The sequence below is a fragment of the Coregonus lavaretus genome (assembly GCF_964263955.1).
Source record: "Coregonus lavaretus genome assembly, chromosome: 19".
NCBI classification, from domain to species: domain Eukaryota; kingdom Metazoa; phylum Chordata; class Actinopteri; order Salmoniformes; family Salmonidae; genus Coregonus; species Coregonus lavaretus.
In genome coordinates, this window is record NC_140006.1 from 8,218,205 (window position 1) to 8,242,381 (window position 24,177).

At 42.2% G+C, this 24,177-nt stretch overlaps 1 protein-coding gene across 1 annotated transcript in view; it reads left to right on the plus strand.

Moving 5' to 3' along the window:
* Positions 1-10,807: 10,807 nt before the first annotated feature.
* LOC311146927 (supervillin-like) overlaps positions 10,808-24,177 on the plus strand; it is a gene marked incomplete at both ends in the record, with an annotated part of 52,396 nt that continues 39,026 nt past the window's right edge. The window contains 7 exons of the mRNA XM_084183547.1: positions 10,808-10,871; positions 12,894-12,957; positions 16,342-16,433; positions 16,600-16,657; positions 17,137-17,291; positions 17,716-18,583; positions 19,920-20,012. Of these exons, the coding sequence (XP_084039673.1) occupies positions 10,808-10,871; positions 12,894-12,957; positions 16,342-16,433; positions 16,600-16,657; positions 17,137-17,291; positions 17,716-18,583; positions 19,920-20,012 (1,394 nt within the window). The remainder of the gene's footprint in view (positions 10,872-12,893; positions 12,958-16,341; positions 16,434-16,599; positions 16,658-17,136; positions 17,292-17,715; positions 18,584-19,919; positions 20,013-24,177) is intronic.

A 24,177-nucleotide genomic window follows, 5' to 3' on the forward strand; every position in this document is an offset into this window, starting at 1 on the left:
AGTTGCATCGAAAGAACACCATACCTACTGTGAAGCATGGGGGTGGAAACATCATGCTTTGGGGCTGTTTTTCTGCAAAGGGACCAGGACGACTGATCCGTGTAAAGGAAAGAATGAATGGGGCCATGTATTGTGAGATTTTGAGTGAAAACCTCCTTCCATCAGCAAGGGCATTGAAGATGAAACGTGGCTGGGTCTTTCAGCATGACAATGATCCCAAACACACCGCCCGGGCAACGAAGGAGTGGCTTCGTAAGAAGCATTTCAAGGTCCTGGAGTGGCCTAGCCAGTCTCCAGATCTCAACCCCATAGAAAATCTTTGGAGGGAGTTGAAAGTCTGTGTTGCCCAGCGACAGCCCCAAAACATCACTGCTCTAGAGGAGATCTGCATGGAGGAATGGGCCAAAATACCAGCAACAGTGTGTGAAAACCTTGTGAAGACTTACATAAAACGTTTGACCTGTATCATTGCCAACAAAGGGTATATAACAAAGTATTGAGAAACTTTTGTTATTGACCAAATACTTATTTTCCACCATAATTTGCAAATAAATTCATTAAAAATCCTACAATGTGATTTTCTGGATAATTTTTTCTCATTTTGTCTGTCATAGTTGACGTGTACCTATGATGAAAATTACAGGCCTCTCTCATCTTTTTAAGTGGGAGAACTTGCACAATTGGTGGCTGACTAAATACTTTTTTTCCCCACTGTACAATACCGGTCAAAAATTTTTAGAACACCTACTCATTCAAGGGTTTTTCTTTATTTTACTATTTTTGTAGGATAATAGTGAAGACATCAAAACTATGAAATAACACATATGGAATCATGTAGTAACCAAAAAAGTATTCAAATAGTCACCCTTTGCCTTGATGACAGCTTTGCACACACTTAGCATTCTCTCAACCAGCTTAACCTGGAATGCTTTTCCAACAGTCTTGAAGGAGTTCCCACATATGCTGAGCACTTGATGGCTGCTTTTCCTTCACTCTGCGGTCCGACATATCCCAAACCATCTCAATTTGGTTGAGGTCGGGGGATTGTGGAGGCCAGGTCATCTGATGCAGCACTCCATCACTCTCCTTCTTGGTAAAATAGCCCTTACACAGCCTGGAGGTGTGTTGGGTCATTGTCCTGTTGAAAAACAAATGATAGTCCCACTAAGCCCAAACCAAATGGGATGGCATATTGCTGCAGAATGCTGTGGTAGCCATGCTGGTTAAGTGTGCCTTGAATTCTAAATAAATCACAGACAGTGTCACCAGCAAAGCACCCCCACACCATAACACCTCCTCCTCCATGCTTAACGGTGGGAACCACACTTGCGGAGATCATCCGTTCACCCACACGTGTCTCACAAAGACACGGCGGTTGGAACCAAAAATCTCCAATTTGGACTCCAGACCAAAGGACAAATTTCAACCGGACTAATGTCCATTGCTCGTGTTTCTTGGCCCAAGCAGGTCTCTTCTTATTATTGGTGTCCTTTAGTAGTGGTTTCTTTGCAGCAATTCGACCATGAAGGCCTGATTCACACAGTATCCTCTGAACAGTTGATGTTGAGATGTGTCTGTTACTTGAACTCTGTGAAGCATTTATTTGGACTGCAATTTCTGAGGCTGGTAACTCTAATGAACTTATCCTCTGCAGCAGAGGTAACTCTGGGTCTTCCATTCCTGTGGCGGTCCTCATGACAGCCAGTTTCATCATAGCGCTTGATGGTTTTTGAGACTGCACTTGAAGAAACTTTGAAAGTTCTTGAAATGTTCCATATTGACTGACCTTCACGTCTTAAAATAATGGTGGACTGTCGTTTCTCTTTGCTTATTTGAGCTGTTGTTGCCATAATATGGACTTGGTCTTTAACCAAATAGGGCTATCTTCTGTATAACCCCCCTACCTTGTCACAACACAACTGATTGGCTCAAACGCATTAAGAAGGAAAGAAATTCCACAAATTAACTTTTAAGAATGCACACCTGTTAATTGAAATGCATTCCAGGTGACTACCTCATGAAGCTGGTTGAGAGAATGCTAAGTGTGTGCAAAGCTGTCATCAAGGCAAAGGGTGACTATTTGAATACTTTTTTGGTTACTACATGATTCCATATGTGTTATTTCATAGTTTTGATGTCTTCACTATTATTCTACAATGTAGAAAATAGTTTTAAAAAAAGAAGAAAAATCCTTGAATGAGTAGGTGTTCTAAAACCTTTGACCGGTAGTGTATGTGTAAACTTTAAATGTTATCTAATGTTAGTAGCTAGTAGCCTAGTCAAGGATACATCATCATGCAATATTGGCACTCTACACTTGAGACATACCAAGCGGAACAAATGTAAACCTTGAAATTGGAGGTTTAAAATATCCCTCCAAGTTGATCTATTTTAAGAAAAGCAATTGGTTGGTGAATATAAAGTCCAATATCTTTGATCGGCTGATGCAGAATTTGTTACAGGTAATAATCACTGTCAGCTGGTGAGGTTAGTAGGGCTAACGTGTGCCAGGTTATCTGATGGGACCAGCTACAATGCAGCGTTCTATCACGTGCAACTATGTTGACGATTGTAATTGGCTGATGCGCATTTTGAGACGGAGGTTCAGGTTAAACGTATGCTTATTCTAATGTTCGCAAGTAAAGACCCGCGCTGTTCACACGTCAGCCTGTCCATCACGTGTGCCCTTGTTTATTTTGGTGCCTAAGCAGCACCGTGGTCTTGTGAGAGGAAACATAGCCTGTGCTAGAGGTTACATTCAGCAATTTATTTTGAAGAAGAAACCCCTGTGTTCTGTGGGGACTGGGGTCTGTTTTGGATTGTACATTTGTGTGATGGGGGGGGGGGGGGAGATTCATAGGGATCCTGTTTGTTGCTGTGTTGGCTGCCAGGAAGGTGGGTGAGGAGAGGAGAGGAGGGAGAGGGAAAGCGAGCACACACACACACACTGGTGGTAAACACTGGGTGACCTCTCTCTCTCCCTCCATCAGGCAGCCACTCAGCTAACACGTTGCCTTATTAGGGTTGTCTACTGGGAGTGGAGGGAGGCAGGTGGACTGGGGAGGGGCAAGGGTGAGGCAGAGTTAAACATGTAAACATTGCCGTCTAAGCCCACGCGGTGCAATTTAAGAGAGACAAATCATGTTGTCTTTATAAATGCAAAGCATTGACAATATCCAAAAAGACAGTGACAGTGTTATGTTCGGGGTGTGTGTGTGTGTCAGTGTCTGTGTGTTGCTACACTTTGGTTCTGCTTTTTTCAGGAACAGAGATTGCGTCTCAAATGGCACCCTATTCCCTATGTAGTGCACTACTTTTGACCAGGGCCCTACGGGGAATATACAGTATATAGTCTCTATACACTGAGTGTACAAAACATTAGGAGCACCTTCCTAATATTGAGTTGCACCCCCTTTTGCCCTCAGAACAGCCTCAATTCATCGGGCATGGACTCTACAAGGTGTCGAAAGCGTTCCACAGGGATGCTGGCCCATGTTGACTCCAATGCTTCCCACAGTGTCAATTTGGCTGGATGTCCTTTGGGTGTGGTGGACTATTCTTGATGCACGGGATACTGTTGAGCATTAAAAACCCAGCAGCGTTGCAGTTCTTGACACACTCAAACCTGTGCGCCTGGCACCCACTACCACCTACTACCAAAGGTAATTAAATATTTTGTCTTGCCCATTCACCCTCTGAATGGCACACGTACACAACCCATGTCTCAATTGCCTCAATCCTTCATTAACCTGTCTCCTCCCCTTCATCTAGCACTAACTAGCTTTCATCTGGGTTTACCTGGTCAGTCTATGTCATGGAAATGTTTTGTACACTCCCTTTATAGGGAATAGGGTGGCATTTTGGATACATCCCTACTGTTTGGTACTGCTGCCCATGTCTGCGTGTAAGTTATGGTATTAGTAGTCGACACCCCAGATTATAACTGCTTTGGAAACAGACAGTAGATATTGCCAAAGCAGTATATTGGTACAGCATTGCAGTAAATACAGTACAATGCAATGAGGATAATGAAATACAGTTAATTTCAGTAGTAATAATAACAGTACATATAGTCATGTATGCAGGTACAACACTATTGCTGTTGTATTGTGTAATGTTCGGTCGATACATTTAATTAAAGAAAAATAAGATTATAAAAAGAAAAAGAAAGAATGGCTAATAAATACACAAAATGTACATGGATGATGGTTACACTATGTATTACTTGTAAGTTACTGTAGATACAATGTAAATACTTCAGGGAATTAATGGTCATGGGATTTCCCTCAGGCTATGGCATATCTGGCAGTAATATTTGCGGTTTCTCTCTCACCCAGAATAATTCACAGTTTTAGGTCATTAGTAAATGCACAGAAGTTGGGAATTGATTTAGATATCTTTAAAACGATGATCTTATTTGGGAGTATTTCTCACAGTAGAGGAAAAAGTGCATCTCTGTCTCTACCTCCACTGTCATGCAGTAACCACATAGACGCTTCTCTTTGGGTAGCCATGTTTTTTTGTGTTTCTATAGCCAATTGCTGGTCCCTGAGCCTGTATTTGGTCAGGCTCTGTCTCTGTTTTGTATCTCTGTCAGAGTAGAGATATTCTGCCAATTTATATTATCTTTTGAGGGCCAAATAGCATTTTAGTTTATTCTATGTTTTTTTTTGTAAAATAGGAGGTTTTCATTTCTGCAACAATTTGATTGATTTCTCTGTGTGTTTGGATAATAGGGTTGTTTAGTGTTTTTAACAGCGGATTTAGGAGACTATTGTCAGGGTTCAGCTCTTGGGTTTCCAGTGCTTTGAATTGTAAGGATGTTTTGGGGCTTAATTTCAAATGGTGCCAACATTTTAGTGTTGTTTTCTTTATATGGACAATTAAAGGTACATATAAAGAGTTCAATTAAAGGTACATATAAAGAGTTCCGCTCTGCATGCATTATTTGGTACTTTCTTTGGGATATTTAGGATATATCTGCAGAATTCTGTATGTAGATTTTCTATTGGGTGTTTCTCCTAATGCTTATAATCGTAATTACAGATTGGACCCCAAACCTCTCTTCCATACAGTGCAATTGGTAAAATTACACTATTTAATATTTTGCACCGGATTTGGATAGGAATATTGATTTTTGAGAATTTTATTTTTATGGAGTAAGATGCTTTACAGGCTTTTTCTTTTAGTGCATTCACTGCCAGACCAAATCCACCAGAGACACTGATTTTTTTGGTCCCAGGTAGTTGTACCATTGGGCATGTTCAACCATGGTATTTCCTAATTTGAATGAGTGTCTGCTGCTCTGATTCCTGGCCTTTTTCTGGAAAATCACGACTTTGGTTTTCTGAAGTTGATGTTGATTGCCCAGTTAATGCTGTATTCCCAAAGAATGTTAAGTTGTTCCTGTAGATCTTGCTCTGTTGGTGACAGTAGGACAAAGTAATCTGCGTAGAGCAGGAATCTGACCTCATCTTTGAGGGTCAGTCCAGAGGCTGCAGATCGGTCCAGCAACACTGCTAGTTCGTTGATGTAGACGTTGAACAGGGTTGGACTTAAACTGCACCCTTGACTCACCCCCGCCCTATTTTATTGTTCAGTTTAATACTACATGTGTTGTTCGAGTATATCGATTTTATGATGTCGTATACTTTGCCCCAATCGCCGCTATGGAGGGTTTTGTAATATACTGAACAAAAATATAAATGCAACATGTAAAGTGTTGGTCCCATGTTTCATGAGCTGTAATATAAGATCCCAGAATTTGTCCATACGCGCAAAAAGCTTAATCTCAAATGTTGTGCACAAATGTGTTTACATCCCTGTTAGTGAGCATTTCTCCTTTGCCAAGATAATCCATCCCCCTGACAGGTGTGGCATATCAAAAAGCTGATTAAACAGCATGATCATTACAAAGGTGCACCTTGTGCTGGGGACAATTAAAGGCCTCACTAAAATGTGCAGTTTTGTCACACAACACAATACCACAGATGTTTTGAGGAAGTGTGCAATTGGCATGCTGATTGCAGGAATGTCCACCAGAGCTGTTGCCAGAGAATGTAATGTTTGTTTCTCTACCATAAGCCGCCTCCAATGTCATTTTAGAGAATTTGGACGTACGTCCAACCGGCCTCACAACCGCAGAAAAAAGTGTAATTACGCCAGCCCAGGACCTCCACATCCGGCTTCTTCACCTGTGGGATCGTCTGTGGGGGTGCTGAAGCGTATTTCTGTCTGTAATAAAGCCCTTTTGTGGGGAAAATGAATTCTGTTTGGCAGGGCCTGGCTCCTCAGTGGGTGGGCCTGGCTCCCAAGTGGGAGGGCCTATACCCTACCAGGCCCACCCTTGGCTGCGCCCTTGCCCAATCATGTGAAATCCATAGATTATGGCGGCCTAATTTATTTATTTAGTAAAATCTTTGAAATTGATGCATGTTGCCTTTATATTTTTGTTCAGTATATAATCATATATATATATATATATATATATATATATATATACACACTACCATTCAAAAGTTTGGGGTCACTTAGAAATGTCCTTGTTTTCCATGAAAACATACATGAAATGAGTTTGAATAGGAAATATAGCAAAATGCATAGGAAATGTAGTCATTGACAAGGTTAGAAATAATGATCTTTAAATGAAATAATAATTGTGTCCTTCAAACGTTGCTTTCGTCAAAGAATCCTCAATTTGCAGCAATTACAGCGTTGCAGACCTTTGGCGTTCTAGTTGTCAATTTGTTGAGGTAATGTAAAGAGATTGCACCCCATGCTTCCTGAAGCACCTCCCACAAGTTGGATTGGCTTGATGGGCACTTCTTACGTACCATACGGTCAAGCTGCTCCCACAACAGCTCAATAGGGTTAAGATCCGGTGACAGTGCTGTCCAATCCATTATAGACAGAATACCACCTGACTGCTTCTTCCCTAAATAGTTATTGCATAGTTTGGAGATGTGCTTTGGGTCATTGTCCTGTTGTAGGAGGAAATTGGCTCCAATCAAGCGCCGTCCACAGGGTATGGCATGGCGTTGCAAAATGGAGTGATAGCCTTCCTTCTTCAAGATCCCTTTTACCCTATACAAAGCTCCCACTTTACCACCCCCAAAGAACCCTCAGACCATCACATTGCCTCCACCATGCTTGACAGATGGCATCAAGCACTCCTCCAGCATCTTTTCATTTGTTCTGCGTCTCACAAATGTTCTTCTTTGTGATCCGAACACCTCAAGCTTCGAATCGTCTGTCCATAACACTTTTACGGGGCCTCTCACTCCTCTTTCTATTCTGGTTAGAGCCAGTTTGAGCTGTTCTGTGAAGGGAGTAGTACACAGCGTTGTACGAGATCTTCAGTTTCTTGGCAATTTCTCGCATGGAATAGCCTTCATTTCTCAGAACAAGAATAGACTGACGAGTTTCAGAAGAAAGTTATTTGTTTCTGGCCATTTTGAGCCTGTAATCAAACCCACAATTGCTGATGCTCCAGATACTCAACTAGTCTCAAGAAGGCCAGTTTTATTGCTTCTTTAATCAGCACAACAGTTTTCAGCTGTGCTAACATAATTGCAAAAGGGTTTTCTAATGATCAATTAGCCTTTTAAAATGATAAACTTGGATTAGCAAACACAACGTGCCACTAGAACACAGAACTGATGGTTGCTGATAATGGACCTCTGAACGCCTATGTAGATATTCCATTAAAAATCATGCGTTTCCAGCTACAATAGCCATTTACAACATTAACAATGTCTACACTGTATTTCTGATCAGTTTGTTGTTATTTTAATGGACAAGAAAATAGATTTTCTTTTGAAAACAAGGACATTTCTAAGTGACCCCAAACATTTGAATTGTAATATATATATATATATATATATATAATAATCATGCCTTGTGGAATCAAAAGCATTCTTAAAATCAACAAAACATGTAAATACTTTTCCGCTGCTTTTCTGATGAGTAAGCTGGTTTACTAGTGTGTGTAATTTGTGTATGTGGTCTGTTGTTCTGTGTTTGGGTAGAACACTAATTCATTTTTTGCTGAGAGCGTTATGTTGTGTGAGAAAGGTCTGTATTCAGTCATTGAGAATACAGCAGAATAGTTTCCTCATGTTACTGGTGATACATATTCCTCTATAGTTATTAGGGTCTAATTTGTCACCTTTTTTATATTTGGGGGTTATTACCCCCTTGTTCCAAAAATCAGGGAAGCAGCCACTCTCCAAAACCAGGTTGAATAAGTATTAATTTGACATCCTGCAGCTCAGGAGTACTATGTTGAAGCATTTCATTCCTGATGCTGTCAGGGCGCATGCCTTCCAGGTTTAAGGCTTTGTATTGTCTTCGAAAGTTCAGCCTGTGTAATTTGGTATTGGTAGTCAATTGGGTTCTGGTTATTTTTAATTGTGTGTTCTAGGGAGCTTTTTCTTGCACATTTTAAAGTAAGGTCTTCTGATGGTAATATTCCATAGAGACTTTCAAAATGATCTTTCCAAATGTTGCCATTTTGAATGGCTAGGTCATTTCTCTGTTTTCCATTTAGACCATTCCATTTCTCCCAGAACTGGTTTTATCAATGGAGTCTTCAATCTCTTTCAGAGTGTTCCCAAAATGCTTCTGTTTCTTACATCTTAGGTTTTGTTTGTATTCTTTCAATGTGTCACAATATTGTTGCCAAACATCCCTATCCTGTGGTTGGTGATGTTATCTACTTGATAAAGATCTAAATTTTTTCCTTATGAGATTACATTCCACATCAAAGCATTTCTCTTTTTGAGGTTTCCAATTAGAACAGTTTTTTCTTTTGCATAAATATGCAAGATAGATATAATGTAATTTATTCACAGCCAAATGTATTTCACTAACTCCTTTCCATTTTTGTTCACTACCTGGTCAGAGCTATTTCTATTACTACTGATGGAAATCAGGTATAAGGAGGGATGTCCAAATATACAGTATGTCTATTACCCGTTTCTACACATTCAGGTTCAGAACCTGTTCTAGCATTAAAATCCCCCCACAAAAGTACATTTCCCTCAGCTTGAAACTGGTTGGTCTCTCTTTGGAGATTATCATAAAACTGATCATCATAGTAAGATGAATCTGAGGGAGAAGCATACACCACACCTATATATAAATCATTGTCACTAAGGATTTTGCCTTTGTTGAGTTTTAACCAAATATGGGTTTTACCCTTTTTCATTTGGCTCAGTGAAAGGTCCTGGTTATACCATATGATCATTCCTCCCGAGACCCTGCCCTGTTTTATGTTTTTATGTTTTCAAAATGGAAGTGTAAGTCGCTCTGGATAAGAGCGTCTGCTAAATGACTAAAATGTAAAATGTAAAAAATGTAAGTGGAATTTCTCTATAGCCTGAAGGACATTGAGTATCACCACTTCACCATTTTTCTAGAAGTATTATTATGTCTTGACCTTTGGTGTTGTCAAGACCTAAGGTAGAGGACTACAAGCCCTGGATATTCCAATAACTTATAGTTAATGATCTCATTTCATATAAGTATATACATCTAATTACATATAATTTGGTTAGAGTAAAGTACATAGGAAATTAATACACAAGCAAATATAGAACAGGAAAATTAAAACGTGTGTGTGTGTGTGAGAAAAACAAAAACATAATAAATACAAGTGTGGGTGTAATAATAATAATAATAATAATAATAATAAAAGGTTATCTCTCTCTCCCTGCTCTCTCTCCCTGCTCTATCTGTCTCTCTCTCTGCCTCTCTCTCTCTCTCTCTCTCTCTCTCTCTCTCTCTCTCAAACACACACCATCTCTTTCCCTCCATACTCTCTCTGCCTCTCTCTCTGCCCCTTCTCTCTTCTGCTTTCCCTATAGTCTTACTCAATTTGTGATGACTTAGACAAGTGGTATTTCTCTATCTCTCTCTCACGCTCACGCGCGCTCTCTCTCTCACACACTATCTCTTTCCCTCCATGCTCTCTCTCCTCTCTCCTCTCGCTCTCTCTCTCTCACACACACTATCTCTTTCCCTCCATGCTCTCTCTGCCTCTCTCTCTCTTCCCCTTCTCTCTTCTGCTTTCCCTATAGTCTTACTCAATTTGTGATGACTTAGACAAGTGGTATTTCTTGCCCATTATTGGACATTGTGTCTGAACTATTTCACTATTGTGCTGCACTATTGAAACCTGTCCAGGTTTCTAACAAGTCTATGCCAGTGTGTGTGTGCATGTGTGAGTGGGTGTGGTTGTCTGTGTGTGTGTGCGCTTGCATCTCTTTCCTGCTCCACTCCTCAGTCCTCCTGGCACCGTCCTCCAATCCATTTTCATCGTTTTTATCATCAGGGCTAATTTCTGTCTGTAATCTGATTAGGGGCTCTGAGCAGCTTTAGCACCCTGCCTGCAGCCTCTCTCTCTCTCTCTCTCTCTCTCTCTCTCTCTCTCTCTCTCTCTCTCTCTCTCTCTCTCTCTCTCTCTCTCTCTCTCTCTCTCTCTCTCTCTCTCTCTCTCTCTCTCTCTCTCTCTCTCTCTCTCTCTCTCTCTCTCTTTGCACTGAGCTCCCTGGCTGAGCTCACTCACACACACACACACAGAGTCTGTTTGTCTTTCAGGTTGCTGGCCTGAGCTGGGGATCCACTCAGTGTGGTCAGGCCTTAATGCTATTTGCCTCGATGTTTGTCTGTGTAGTACCTCACTGTCACAGTCTGTCAGTCTGTCTGCATCACTGCTGCTGTGACTGTCTGTGAACACCGCTAGCTGCGGGACAACCCGAGCCTGTCAGCAGCGTATGTTCTGTCCGTCTTCAGCCTCCCTACAAACATGTTCCGGAACCCATGGATCACTAATTATCTGTGCCATGTCAAATACGGTGTCGGTGGGCAAGGTAAGGGCAAGGAGGAGGAGGGGACTCTGGAGTGTGTGTGTGTGTGTATGTGTATGTGGTAGGCTTTGACTTAGTAGTTAGCACTTATTGTCCATTCATAGTAAAGAACTGTCCTTGTGTTGTGCAGTGAGTGAGAGATTCCAAGGACATGAGTTACTTTGATTCGGTGCATGCTCTGTTAGGGACTCGACTGGCTTTGACTGTGTGTGTGTGCATGCGTGTGTGCATGTGTGGGTATGTGTGTGTGTGTGCGTGCATGGGTATGTGTGTGTGTGTGTGTATGTATGTGCGTGTGTGTGTGCGCACGCGCGTGTGTGTGTGTGTGCAAGGGCTGCTACAGCTGCAGTAGCCCCATTGAATAATGAATCAAGTATCCATTTGTCCATGTGGACTGAAGAAGTGTACCTGTTGCTGTTTCTTTGTTACTTTCTTCTCATCTGATAAAAACTTCCCAAGTAGTCAACAGGTGCTTTATCCTTGGTACATCATTACTGTATTGCTGCAAACCATTATACCCCCCCTTGCTGCAAACCATTATACCCCCCTCATCCATGCACTTCAGGCTTGTATGTATCAAGCGTCTCAGAGTAGGAGTGCTGATCCATTTAGATTTATGCTAGGATCTGTTAGGTCTTTTAGATTATAATGAATGGAGAGGGGGGACCTGATCGTAGATCAGCACTCCTACTCTGAGACCCTTTATGAATACGTGACCCTGATATCAGACTATGAAGGCTGATAGAGAGGGTGGTTTCCATGACTTTAACTGAGGATGGACACATTCTCTCAAGTCTATTCGCTCCTGTGATGCCCGCCTGCCTTGAGACGAGACGAGGGGCAGTTTGTTTAACAGGGTCTATTTTTCAGCTTGTCCTTTCCTCTGTGTATTAATAGAAAACCCCTTTCTTCACTGAGCTCACTTTTGAAAGTCAGTCTCCTAAGCTCGTCTTTGGCATGTCCTTTTCGCTCGGCTGCCCACGAACCAACTGGACATTGTCATGGGTGGGCGACTGACCTGTCTCTGATTAAGATGACCTGATTGGCACATTCGCTCTCAGGCCACCACCCATGACAACACCAGGGGACACTATTTGGCATGACAGCCTTTTGGTGGCCTGTCATGCCAAATAATGTCCCCCTGCCAAAAAGTGTCCCCCCTCGCGTCACATTGGGATTCGATAAGCCATTAGTGTCCGTTGCTATATCAATGGTGTGATTTTGGAGATCATTACAGCCTAAATGACGTTCTTTTCATCCCCACTATGTAAACAAAGCTGATTTCCACTACAATTTCGTTGTTTAAAGAAGTTTTGTTTATCTCATGAGATGAAAACAGTACTTCAAACTAGAGGAGCCTTGTCCCGTAACATGACCTGCCTCCTATACTGGGGAGAAACTTTACAACAGGGTCATGTTTCTGCCTGCCTGGGGTAGAGGGAGGGTCAACCATGCTATGGGCTATCTACCTACCCAGAACTGGATGAGAGCTGGTTTTCCCATTTTACCTTTGGGATGACAGTGGAAGTTGATAAAAACGCTTCTTCATGGACCTTGGTTGGAGAGCAAGGTAGCAGCAGTGTTATTAGATATTTCATTGAAAACGCAGTTGTTTCGCTCTCATTTTCCAATGGTTATTGATTGATATTGAAGGAGTGAATGCCTTATTTAGGCTGGAGTCTAGAGTTAGTGACTGTAGCAGGCAAGTGCTGGTTGTCTACAATGTGTAATTCCATCATGTTTCCATTTAGATTATGATGATGACATAATATGATTTTTTGTCAGATTGCAGTGGAAGATTGAGTCATTGTAAAACATGGTGGAGTCCTGTTTTGGTCCACTATGACACATTCTTGATATGTCTTTGTAATATTTATGTAATCAGTCCTTTTTTATCAGGTAATTCATTTGGAGAGTTTCACCACACTGTTTCACCACACTGTGTGACAGGAACAATCAAACCAATTAACTTACACAGAAGTAGGACATATTTTTCTTACATATTTTCTCTCTCTGTTTCTCCAGGCTTTGGAACTGAGGCTCCAGTCAAACTCTGCACTTCAACCTCACTGCCAACAGAAGCTCTAAGGTGGGGGAAGCCATTTTGTGTGCAGTTCTCGCGTGTCATATTCTAACATATACAGTAGACCCATTTCACACATTGCACGCACAATTATGCGTCAGAAAGAGTATTTTTTATCAAAGAAAGTGATTGAGCCAACATTAAACTTCAGATGTAAGTCAACAAATGTAAGATAATTTGATTAGGTTGTTATTGCAAACATTACATATTGTAATCCTGAAGAACATGCAATCGGCCCCATGTTGTTATACAGTTGAAGTCGGAAGTTTACTACACCTTAGCCAAATACATTTAAACTTTGTTTTTCACAATTCCTGACATTTAATCCTAGTAAAAATTCCCTGTCTTAGGTCAGTTAGGATCACCACTTTATTTTAAGAATGTGAAATGTCAGAATAATAGTAGAGAGAATTATTTATTTCAGCTTTTAATTCTTTCATCACATTCCCAGTGGGTCAGAAGTTTACATACACTCAATTAGTATTTGGTAGCATTGTCTTTAAATTGTTTAACTTGGGTCAAACGTTTCGGGTAGCCTTCCACAAGCTTCCCACAATAAGTTGGGTGAATCTTTGCCCATTCCTCCTGACAGAGCTTGTGTAACTGAGTCAGGTTTGTAGGCCTCCTTGCTCGCACACGCTTTTTCAGTTCTGCCCTCACCTTTTCTATAGGATTGAGGTCAGGGCTTTGTGATGGCCACTCCAATACCTTGACTTTGTTGTCCTTAAGCCATTTTGCCACAACTTTGGAAGTATGCTTGGGGTCATTGTCCATTTCGAAGACCCATTTGCGACCAAGCTTTAACTTCCTGACTGATGTCTTGAGATGTTGCTTCAATATATCCACATAATTTTCCTTCCTCATGATGCCATCTATTTTGTGAAGTGCATCAGTCCCTCCTGCAGCAAAGCACCCCCACAGCATGAGGCTGCAACCCCCGTGCTTCAAAGTTGGGATGGTGTTCTTCGGCTTGCAAGGCACCCCCTTTTTCCTCCGAACATAACGATGGTCATTATGGCCAAACAGTTCTATTTTTGTTTCATCAGACCAGAGGACATTTCTCCAAAAAGTATGATCTTTGTCCCCATGTGCAGTTGCAAACCGTAGTCTGGCTTTTTTATGGAGGTTTTGGAACAGTGCTTCTTCCTTGCTGAGCAGCCTTTCAGGTTTCGTTTTACTGTGGATATAGATACTTTTGTACCTGTTTCCTCCAGCATCTTCACAAGGTCCTTTGCTGTTGTTCTGGTATTGATTTGCACTTTTCGCACCGAAGTACGTTCATCTCTAGGAGACAGAACGCGTCTCCTTCCTGAGCGGTATGACGGCTGCGCGTTCCCATGGTGTTTATACTTGCGTACTATTGTTTGTACAGATGAACATGGTACCTTCAGGTGTATGGAAATTGCTCCCAAGGATGAACCAGACTTGTGGAGGTCTACAATTATTTTTCTGAGGTCTTGGCTGATTTCTTTTGATTTTCCCATGATGTCCAGCAAAGAGGCACTGAATTTGAAGGTACACCTTGAAATACATCCACAGGTACACCTCCAATTGACTCAAATGATGTCAATTAGCCTATCAGAAGCTTCTAAAGCCATGACATCATTTTCTGGAATTTTTCAAGCTGTTTAAAGGCACAGTCAACTTAATGTATGTAAACTTCTGACCCACTGGAATTGTGATACAATCAATTATAAGTGAAATAATCTGTCTGTAAACAATTGTTGGAAAAATTACTTGTGTCATGCATAAAGTAGATGTCCTAACCGACTTGCCAAATCTATAGTTTGTTAACAAGAAATTTGTGGAGTGGTTGAAAAATAAGTTTTAATGACTCCAACCTAAGTGCATGTAAACTTCCGACTTCAACTGTATCTCATACATCATCAAGATAGGGATAGTTAAGGATAAGGGTAGGTTCTTCAGACTGGTTTAAGACTCATCTTGCCCAGTAAGCATTAAAAGCTGGACATGCTTGGAGCAGCTTATCCTAAGATGCTTTGTTCAAATGGCAGAACAGAAGAACTGTAATACCTCCATTAGGATTGAATTGTCTCCCCTATTCACTAGTCTCTACCTTCCTATCCTGATGGAATTAGTGTACTTCTGTAACTGACAGCTCCTTTGCTGTATCCATTCAATGCTAGTCTATGTCAAGATTCTCCACCCTTTTCCCAAAGTGTGCACTTGCAAACTTCCTGAAATGGATTTAACAATGTTAAACATTCTTTCTAACCAATGCTCACACCAATCTAATGTTATTAAATATATCATACTAAAGCAGTCGAACGTAGCATATCATACTAAAGCAGTCGAACGTAATATATCATACTTACGCAGTCGAACATAATATATCATACTAAACGGGTCAAAGCAAACTGTCAAGACGTAGGATACTATACGTCCTACAATTCCTATTATATTGTACGACCGCTATTACATTGGTAGGCAAATGTAATGTAACGCAACGTAAAGTAACATATCATAATAAATGGAATGGCACAGATTTTAGTAAAATATAATACGTTTTGCTCTGAGGCCAGGTTGGGGTGGAGAATCAGAGATACTATAAGTAGAGATACTATAATTCATTTAATTTGTTAATTATAGGATTTCTATGGTCATGTGGTCATTCAGTAATGTTTCATAGAGTTGTACTGTTTCACATCGGACCATTGTGAGATCTTTTGATTGACAAGTAAGAGGGTCAGAATGTTCCATTGTGACAGCAGAGATGTTTAGAAGATACTTGCCTGGCTTTGTGTCCTTTTGATTGCTCTGGATAAAGCCACTAGGACATGATCCTGACAGTTTCCTGGAGGTGTGCCATGTTAGGGTTAGGGGTTAACCTAGTTCTTAGCTAGATCCCTCTTCCCTCACGGAAGTGGAAGCACAGTACAAAATTACCTAAACTGACCCTGGGGACTGACAGTATGTGTATCCCTTTAAAGGCAGTGAATACAGTAATAGTAGTAGACACGACTGTGCCTTCACAATCTTAAAATGGTTTATTAGAATCACCAACTTAGTGGCCTTGTGGTTAGAGTGTCAGCTCTGAGATTTGGAGGTTCGATCCCAGTTCGAGTCATACCAAAGACTCTAAAAATGGAACCCTATGCTTGGCACTCAGTGTTAAGGAGATGGATTGGGGGCCTGCGATAGACTAGTGTGCTGTCCAGGGGGTGTACTTGTACATCAAGCTACAGAAACATGAGATATTATAATTTCTTTAGCCATTTGATGTCCATATGTCCAATATGTGAGATGATATATCCAGTATGAATTTGTTGGCACCTCACTGAAGACTGGTATACAACTTATATACAGTACATCTTGAATAGCAAGTCTCATGATAAGATGCTAGATTCATTTGAACTCTTTTACTTTCAGCTTTCAGAACGACTTTTCCTTCAGGGACAAGACCGAGCTGGTCAAGAGTGCTACTGATATCGATGCCAATCTTCTGGCAGTACTACCCAAGGGTGAGCTGCTTCCCAAACACAGACTGCGTCCCAAATGGCACCCTATTCTCTATACAGGGGATTTGGGACGCACACCTAGTTATTGCGATAGGAATAATGAACTGACTAACTAACAGATTGCTGTCATGCCATGTTTTGTAATTTTTTATATCTATTTTTTTCCCAGTTTCAGAATTAAAGAAACATTTTGAAAGCGTTGTCTCGAGTGGTTTGGAAATGAACAGGTATGTTTGCATATGTCGAAATCATAACCCTTGACAACCCTCCCTCTGTCCCTCCTTTCCATACATCCTTAATTTCTCATCAACTCTCGTAGTTACCTCAGACCGTTTCATGTTGATACTGTGTAGGGCTGCAAAATTCCGGTAACTTTCCCAACATTCCCAGGTTTTCCTTGAAAATCCTGGTTTGAGAATTCCGGATGTCTTGCTTATTTCATTCTAATTCTGGGAATGTTCCAACTGGGATTTTTGGAAAACCTGGAATTTTGTAACCCTCTCCTGTATAAACAGGAGTCACTGTAGAGGACCTCTTTCCTGAGGAATGTGGTTGTTTTTCATGATTATGTTATATTTTTCTGGTGTATTTCCTATGCTCCTATGCTGCCTTGATTGTGTAATTGTCATGTAACTGTTGAGATATGATAATACAGTCATCTCTATACCCCCCCCCCCCCCCCTGTCTGTCTCTGCCTGGTATGAAGCAGGAAGGAAAGGATATCCAGGCGTCTGGAGGGTATAGAGAGTGAGGTTCCTCTTGCCCTGATACCTAGCTGTGCCGGCCTGGTGGCCAACCGTATGCTGGAGGAGGACCCGCCACGATACACCCGGGTCTCAGACCCCTGTGAGCCAACCATGGGTACGCATACTGACCACACAAGGCAATGTAAGCCCTGTATGAAACATATACTGTAGACTTGACTTACTGTACTTGTATGCTAGTGAGGGGGAATGCATATGACACCTAGACCCTTATTCAGAGCATGGGTTGTTAGGTTCTGATTATATTTGGATGGAGAAAGGTTATATTTGGGAGAGAGGCATGGTAGGCCTGCCTGTATGTTTAACTGTGTGTCTGGGTTTCTCCTGGTTCCACAGTGAGACCATGCCATGTTTGAGACATTGTTGTGTTCATATGATTTAGGCTACGTCCCAAATGGCACCCTGTTCCTTATATAGTAGTGCCTATGCGGGTCTGGTCAAAATGTGTATGCTATAAAGGGAATTGGGTTCCATTTGGGACACATCCTTACTGTGTGCTTATCTCCCTCCTGGTTCCACAGTGAGTCGTTACAGCAGAGAGCAGATGGAGGTCCCACAGATGCCGGTGTCCTCCCCAGACAGACAGTCTAGGGCCCGGGGCAGACCGGGGGACCATCCTGGTCCGGCCGCCCACCCCCATGCAGAGCCTGCCCTATCCCCTTCCGGTGGCCCAGTGGATCCAGCCAGCCTCAGTTCCAAGGCAGAGCGGATCGCCCGCTACAAAGCCGAGCGCCGGCGCCAGCTCTCCGAGCGTTACGGCATCCTCTTGGATCAGGAGATAGACATGGACTACAGTCCTCGCTACTTGTGCTCACGTAGAGAGTCTGACGTCTCGGATAGAGGGGCCCCAGCAGTCACAGAGCGTAGGAGAGACAGAGATAGAGAAAGACAAGAGGTGGAGGAGGGAGGAGGAGTAGGGCGGGAGAGTTCCCGCAGAACTCCCTACAGCTCTGGAGTGGGCAGGGTCTACATGCAGGCTCACCCTGCTGAGCCTACTCCTGGACACGCTCCTGCCCCAGGTCATGGTCCAGCCCATGCAGGCCCTACCCATACTCAAGCCCCTCCGCCCACCTGGGAGAGGGCCGGCACCTTCTCAGAGCAGGAGAGGATGATGAACCTGGAGAACCACCGGCGGGCCCAGGAGAGGACGATGACAGGGGGCCTCAGAGGAGCCAGCAACAGCCCCCAGGATCATGCCCATGACCCCTCCATCCAGCAGCTCAGCCATCCTCCATCCAGGGCCTCCTCCAGAGAATCCTACAGCGTGGCGGCCATCCCCAGCTCCCCTCGTACGGCCCGCCGGGCCTCCCTGCCCTCTACACGCTACGGAATCTCCCCCGGGGACCTGTTCATCGAGCAGCAGGCTCAGGCCATCCTCGGCAGACAGGGGTGAGTTCAGATCAGCTTTGCTGTCATAATGCACTCTGTCTCCAATTAGTTTGATCTCTGTACTCAGGTTGTTTTTAGTATGAAATAGTTTCAAACGTAGTTTATGCACATCCAATGACTTGCAGGTGCTGGGTACAAAAAAAACTAATGTAAAGATAGATATTGGCACACTGATGAATGTTCCCACTATCTCTGGGGTGGGCGGAGGGGCTTGGGTAGGGTTATAGCCATTATAATGTTTTATTTCTGTATCAAAACAGGTTGCTTTCAGTAGTAACTGACCACTTTAAGGAGTAGTTGCTGTATTTTGCTGCCCTTGTGCTGTTGTTGGTAACAGTTTTTTAGTGGTGCCAGTGGGGGTTGTATCCAGACTGTGGACTGTTCTGGTTTCATAGAGGAGGTACTCTGCCTGCCTGGGTATCTCATCAGGGGCCGCAGAGGGGGCAGAGTGGCTACATGGTGGGTTTGTGTGGGGGTAAGGGGGCCATCTATGATGGGGGATTTGTTAAGTTGGTTGGGTTTCACAGTAAGGGCAAGCCCATAGAGTTAGATAGAGTGCTCATCTTTGCCCCTGAAAACAGGCTTTGTGCCAAGTGTGCCCTCTATCTAACTCTATGGCTAGACCTGAGGCCAGACCAGAGACGGTAGAGAATGCGAGACATCTCACTGGCAAATTTTTTTTGGGCAGGTCAGGTGAGGCGAGCGGGGAGGTGACAATAAGTAGACCAGAGTCAGCTGTTAGTGGTCCTCTGTAGCTCAGCTGGTAGAGCACGGCGCTTGTAACGCCAAGGTAGTGGGTTCGATCCCCGGGACCACCCATACACAAAAAAAATGTATGCACGCATGACTGTAAGTCGCTTTGGATAAAAGTGTCTGCTAAATGGCATATTATTATTGGGCAGTTTCCCATTGAAAAAAAATCCTGTCTGTGTAAGTGGGCGTTCCCTCTCTCGCATGAACATGCCAGAGATTATGGAGGAACCGTGAGCTCACGCAGGAAAGCATGCTCACGTGAGAGAGGGAACCTTGAACATTTTTTCCAATGGTAAACTACCTGAATACGACATCTTCATTTATCCGCAATTTTTGGCCAGACCAGACCAGAGAGAGAGAGAGAGAGAGAGAGAGAGAGAGAGAGGACAGGGTCCAGATGTCTTCTTATAGCATTGATTAATATTGATATTTCCGACATAGTGCACTACTTTTGGGCCCTGGTCAAAAGTAGTGCACTATATAGGGAATATGGTGCAATTTGGGACAAACCACAGTATTATAGTCCTAATGGCCCAGCACCATTCTAAGCTATGTCGTCATCTTCACCACATTGCTCCTGTAGCCTGGCAGTGTTGTCTCAGAGCGACTGGTCTCTCCAGACAGACTCAGAAGGTGATGCTGCTGCCACTCAGTTTGTCATCAGTTGGCCCTCCAGGTACAGTGGTAGGAACATACTGTAGGGGCAGACCTGAGTTCAAATACTTTTAGCATTTGCTTTAGCCTGCAGGTGGGCAGGGTTTGTCCTTTTGAGATTTGATTATATGTTCTATTGCAACAGGAAAGCTCACTCAAGCACAGATTTGAAATGATGTCTAATAGTATTTGAACCCAGGTCTGTGTACCATATGGGTGTGTCTGTAGACCCCAAAACATCTACCTAACACATCCTCCCAACAGATAGACAATCTATATAATTTATATTATAATATATCCCATATAAAATATTACTATATAATCATAGTAATCATTCCCCTTTGTCATCTCCAAGTTAACTGGTGTTTTTTAGTTCTCAGTGTGAGGTTTGGATTGTAGTTCTTTAACTCTCCTTCCCAACCCCCTAATTTTTTAATCAACGTTTTGGACTTCTCATCCATTTTAATTATCCTTAAAACTTCTAAGCCTCCTCATCGGGGAATCGGATGGAAACCTGAATGCACACAAGTAGTAGAAGTGAATGCTTTGGTAACTTCTAAGAATGTTATCTCTCAAATGTCATCAAAACTGCTCATCAGGGAATCAGATGGAAACCTGGATGCACACAAGTTATAGAAGTGAATGCTTTGGTCATACGTTAGTTATTGGTCAGATATGTAGTATACAGTAGTAGGGCCCTGTTTCCCAAAACCCTCCTAGTGCTACAATCATCGTACAGTAAGAACCAAAATTATTTTCCAATCGTTTCATTCTGAACAGAACCATATTTTTTTTGTTCCGTTCCACTGTTCCGACCAGCAAAATATAGTTCTGAACCAGTTCGAACCCAAAAAAGTACCACTTCATATCATTCCTTTTTTGTTAATATTTATTTTAAAATGTATTTATTTTATTATTATTTTTATAAAACAAAATAGGGGGATATATCAGCTTTAATATTGCTGATAGATTGTGGCTTCTGTCAATGTAATTGTCTGCATAATTTCCAATCCCCCATATATACACTACCAGTCAAAAGTTTGGACACACCTACTCATTCAAGGGTTTTTCTTTATTTTTACTATTTTTTACATTGTAGAATAATAGTGAAGAAATCAAAACTATGAAATAACACATATGGAATCATGTAGTAACCAAAAAAGTGTTAAACATATCAAAATAGATTTTATATTTTATATTCTTCAAATAGCCACCCTTTGCATTGATGACAGCTTTGCACACTCTTGGCATTCTCTCAACCAGCTTCATGAGGTAGTCACCTGGAATGCATTTCAATTAACAGGTGTGCCTTCTTAAAAGTTAATTTGTGGAATTTCTTTCCTTTGTAATGCGTTTGAGCCAATCAGTTGTTTTGTGACAAGGTAGGGGGGTGGGGTATACAGAAGATAGCCCTATTTGGTAAAAGACCAAGTCCATATTATGGCAACAACAGCTCAAATAAGCAAAAAGAAACGACAGTCCATCATTATTTTAAGACATGAAGGTCAGTCAACACAGAACATTTCAAGAACTTTGAAAGTTTCTTCAAGTGCAGTCTCAAAAACCATCAAGCGCTATGATGAAACTGTCTCTCATGAGGACCACCACATGAATGGAAGACCCAGAGTTACCTCTGCTGCAGAGGATAAGTTCATTAGAGTTACCAGCCTCAGAAATTGCAGCCCAAATATATGCTTCACAGAGTTCAAGTCACAGACACATCTCAACATCAACTGTTTAAAAGGGACTGTGTGAATCAGGCCTTCATGGTCGAATTGCTGCAAAGAAACTACTACTAAAGGACACCAATAAGAAGAAGAGACCTGCTTGGGCCAAGAAACAAGAGCAATGGACATTAGACCGGTGGAAATGTGTCCTTTAATCTGGAGTCCAAATTGGAGATTTTGTGTTCCAAGCACCGTGTCTTTCTGAGACGCGGTGTGGGTGAACGGATGATCTCCGCATGTGTAGTTCCCACCGTAAAGCATGGAGTAGGAGGTGTTATTGTGTGGGGGTGCTTTGCTGGTGACACTGTCAGTGATTTAGAATTCAAGGCACACTTAACCGCCATGGCTACCACAGCATTCTGCAGCGATACGCCATCCCATCTGGTTTGGGCTTAGTGGGACTATCATTTGTTTTTCAACATGAAAATGACCCAACACACCTCCAGGCTGTGTAAGGGCTATTTTACCAAGAAGGAGAGTGATGGAGTGCTGCATCAGATGACCTGGCCACAATCCCCCGATCTCAACCAAATTGAGATGGTTTGGGATGAGTTGGACAGCAGAGTGAAAGAAAAGCACCCAACAAGTGCTCAGCATATGTGTGAACTCCTTCAAGACTGTCGGAAAAGCATTCCAGGTGAAGCTGGTTGAGCGAATGCCAAGAGTGTGCAAAGCTGTCATCAAGGCAAAGGGTAGCTATTTGAAGAATATCAAATATAAAATCTATTTTGATATGTTTAACACTTTTTTGGTTACTACATGATTCCATATGTGTTATTTCATAGTTTTGATGTCTTCACTATTATTCTACAATGTAGAAAATAGTAAAATAAAGAAAAAACCTTGAATGAGTAGGTGTGTCCAAACTTTTGACTGGTACTGTATATATTTGTAAAATATATTTTCCTTCTTTATTATTTTATATCATTTCTTTCTGTTCCTTTTTAAAACTGTATAGGAAAGTCATTAAGAGCAAATTGTATTTTGCCATTACAGCATTGTTAAATCATAATGAAAGACAAGCACACACTGTGCTGCCAGTCACAGTGTAGGGCACAAGATGCAACTGAAACTTTGAGGGTGAGAGAGCGAGAAAGGATGGAGGAAGCTTGCCTTGAAGCGCTGGGCATCTTGCTATGACATGCATTATCTCAATTATGGCCTATTGTATAGATAATAGAAGAAAAATGAACAATCACCTTGATTTAGCACCACAGTTTCTTTATGAAAATATTTAGCGAACTCCATGACAGTAGCTAAATCAAGGGGCTATAGCAGCAAACAAGTAGACTACAAATGCATGCTGGGTCGGGCATGCCCTGAGCTCGTGAAGTCAGTGCTACTGGAGCGCTACTGGAGCGAAATTGGAGCGGGTGAGAAGGCCGACGCTCCAGCCTTTGGGAATCTTGCTCCAGTCAAATTGGGCACGCTCCACTCCTCTTTCCACTCCAATTCCGCTCCAGCTCACATACACTGTAGCCTACACACACCCACTGGCAAATATTTCCAGCTGGCAGGCAGATGCTGGAATACGTTTCTGAGTGACAGAGTGAGAGCTTTGCGTAGATGCTTTGTTGCGATTTTTGTAGAAAAAATAAAATGCTGGAATGTTAAATAACGTTATTCGCCGGTTCCCATGCTTTTAAAATAATGGTTCTTTTCCGGAACAGTATAGATCAATTTCGTTTTTGGTTTGGGTTCTGTCCCTCAAATATATATATATATATATTTTTTTTTTTTCGGTTTTCGTTTCTGTTCCCTGAACCTGTACCAACCCTTGGTAAGAACCCTCAGGGGAATTCTCTGTATGTACTCTGTTGTACATATATATGTACGTATATTCAGATTTTAATGACAGGGTGACACAGTTCAAGCAGACTCTACCTGTGTCCCAAATAGCACCCTTTTCCCTATATAGTGCACTGCTTTTGACAAGGGCCAATGGGGCTCTGGTCAAAAGTAATGCACTATATAGGGAATAGGGTTCTATTTGGGACACATACTATGTGTGTCCTGAGTTTGATAGGCAGAGGAGTTGGGCTGTATGAGAGTGAGTACTGAGTACTGTAGGTGTTGGGGTGTGAACATTAGTCAGATGCTCGGTCTAACGCAGCCTGTGTGGCTGTGTCCACTGAGTCAGCAAATGCCAGCTGAGTGAGTCTGTCTGCACTCATATAGGCTGCCGACTCACTGAGACACAGTCAGAACTACCGTGAAATTACCTGATTGTGTCAATCTGAAAACAAACCATGTTAAGCCTTGTAGAATGTGTTTATTATTCATGTTGACAAGAGTCAGCTGGATATCTGGGAATTGTGAATTGCTGCTAATGGCATTTCAGCCAATCAGATTGCACATTTCTCCTACCCCGTTTTCTAGGATAAATCATGTTTTATTTAGGATTACAATTAGTGCCTTTTTAACTTTCTGTCTAGGCATGTAGGCTACACAGTGGATATC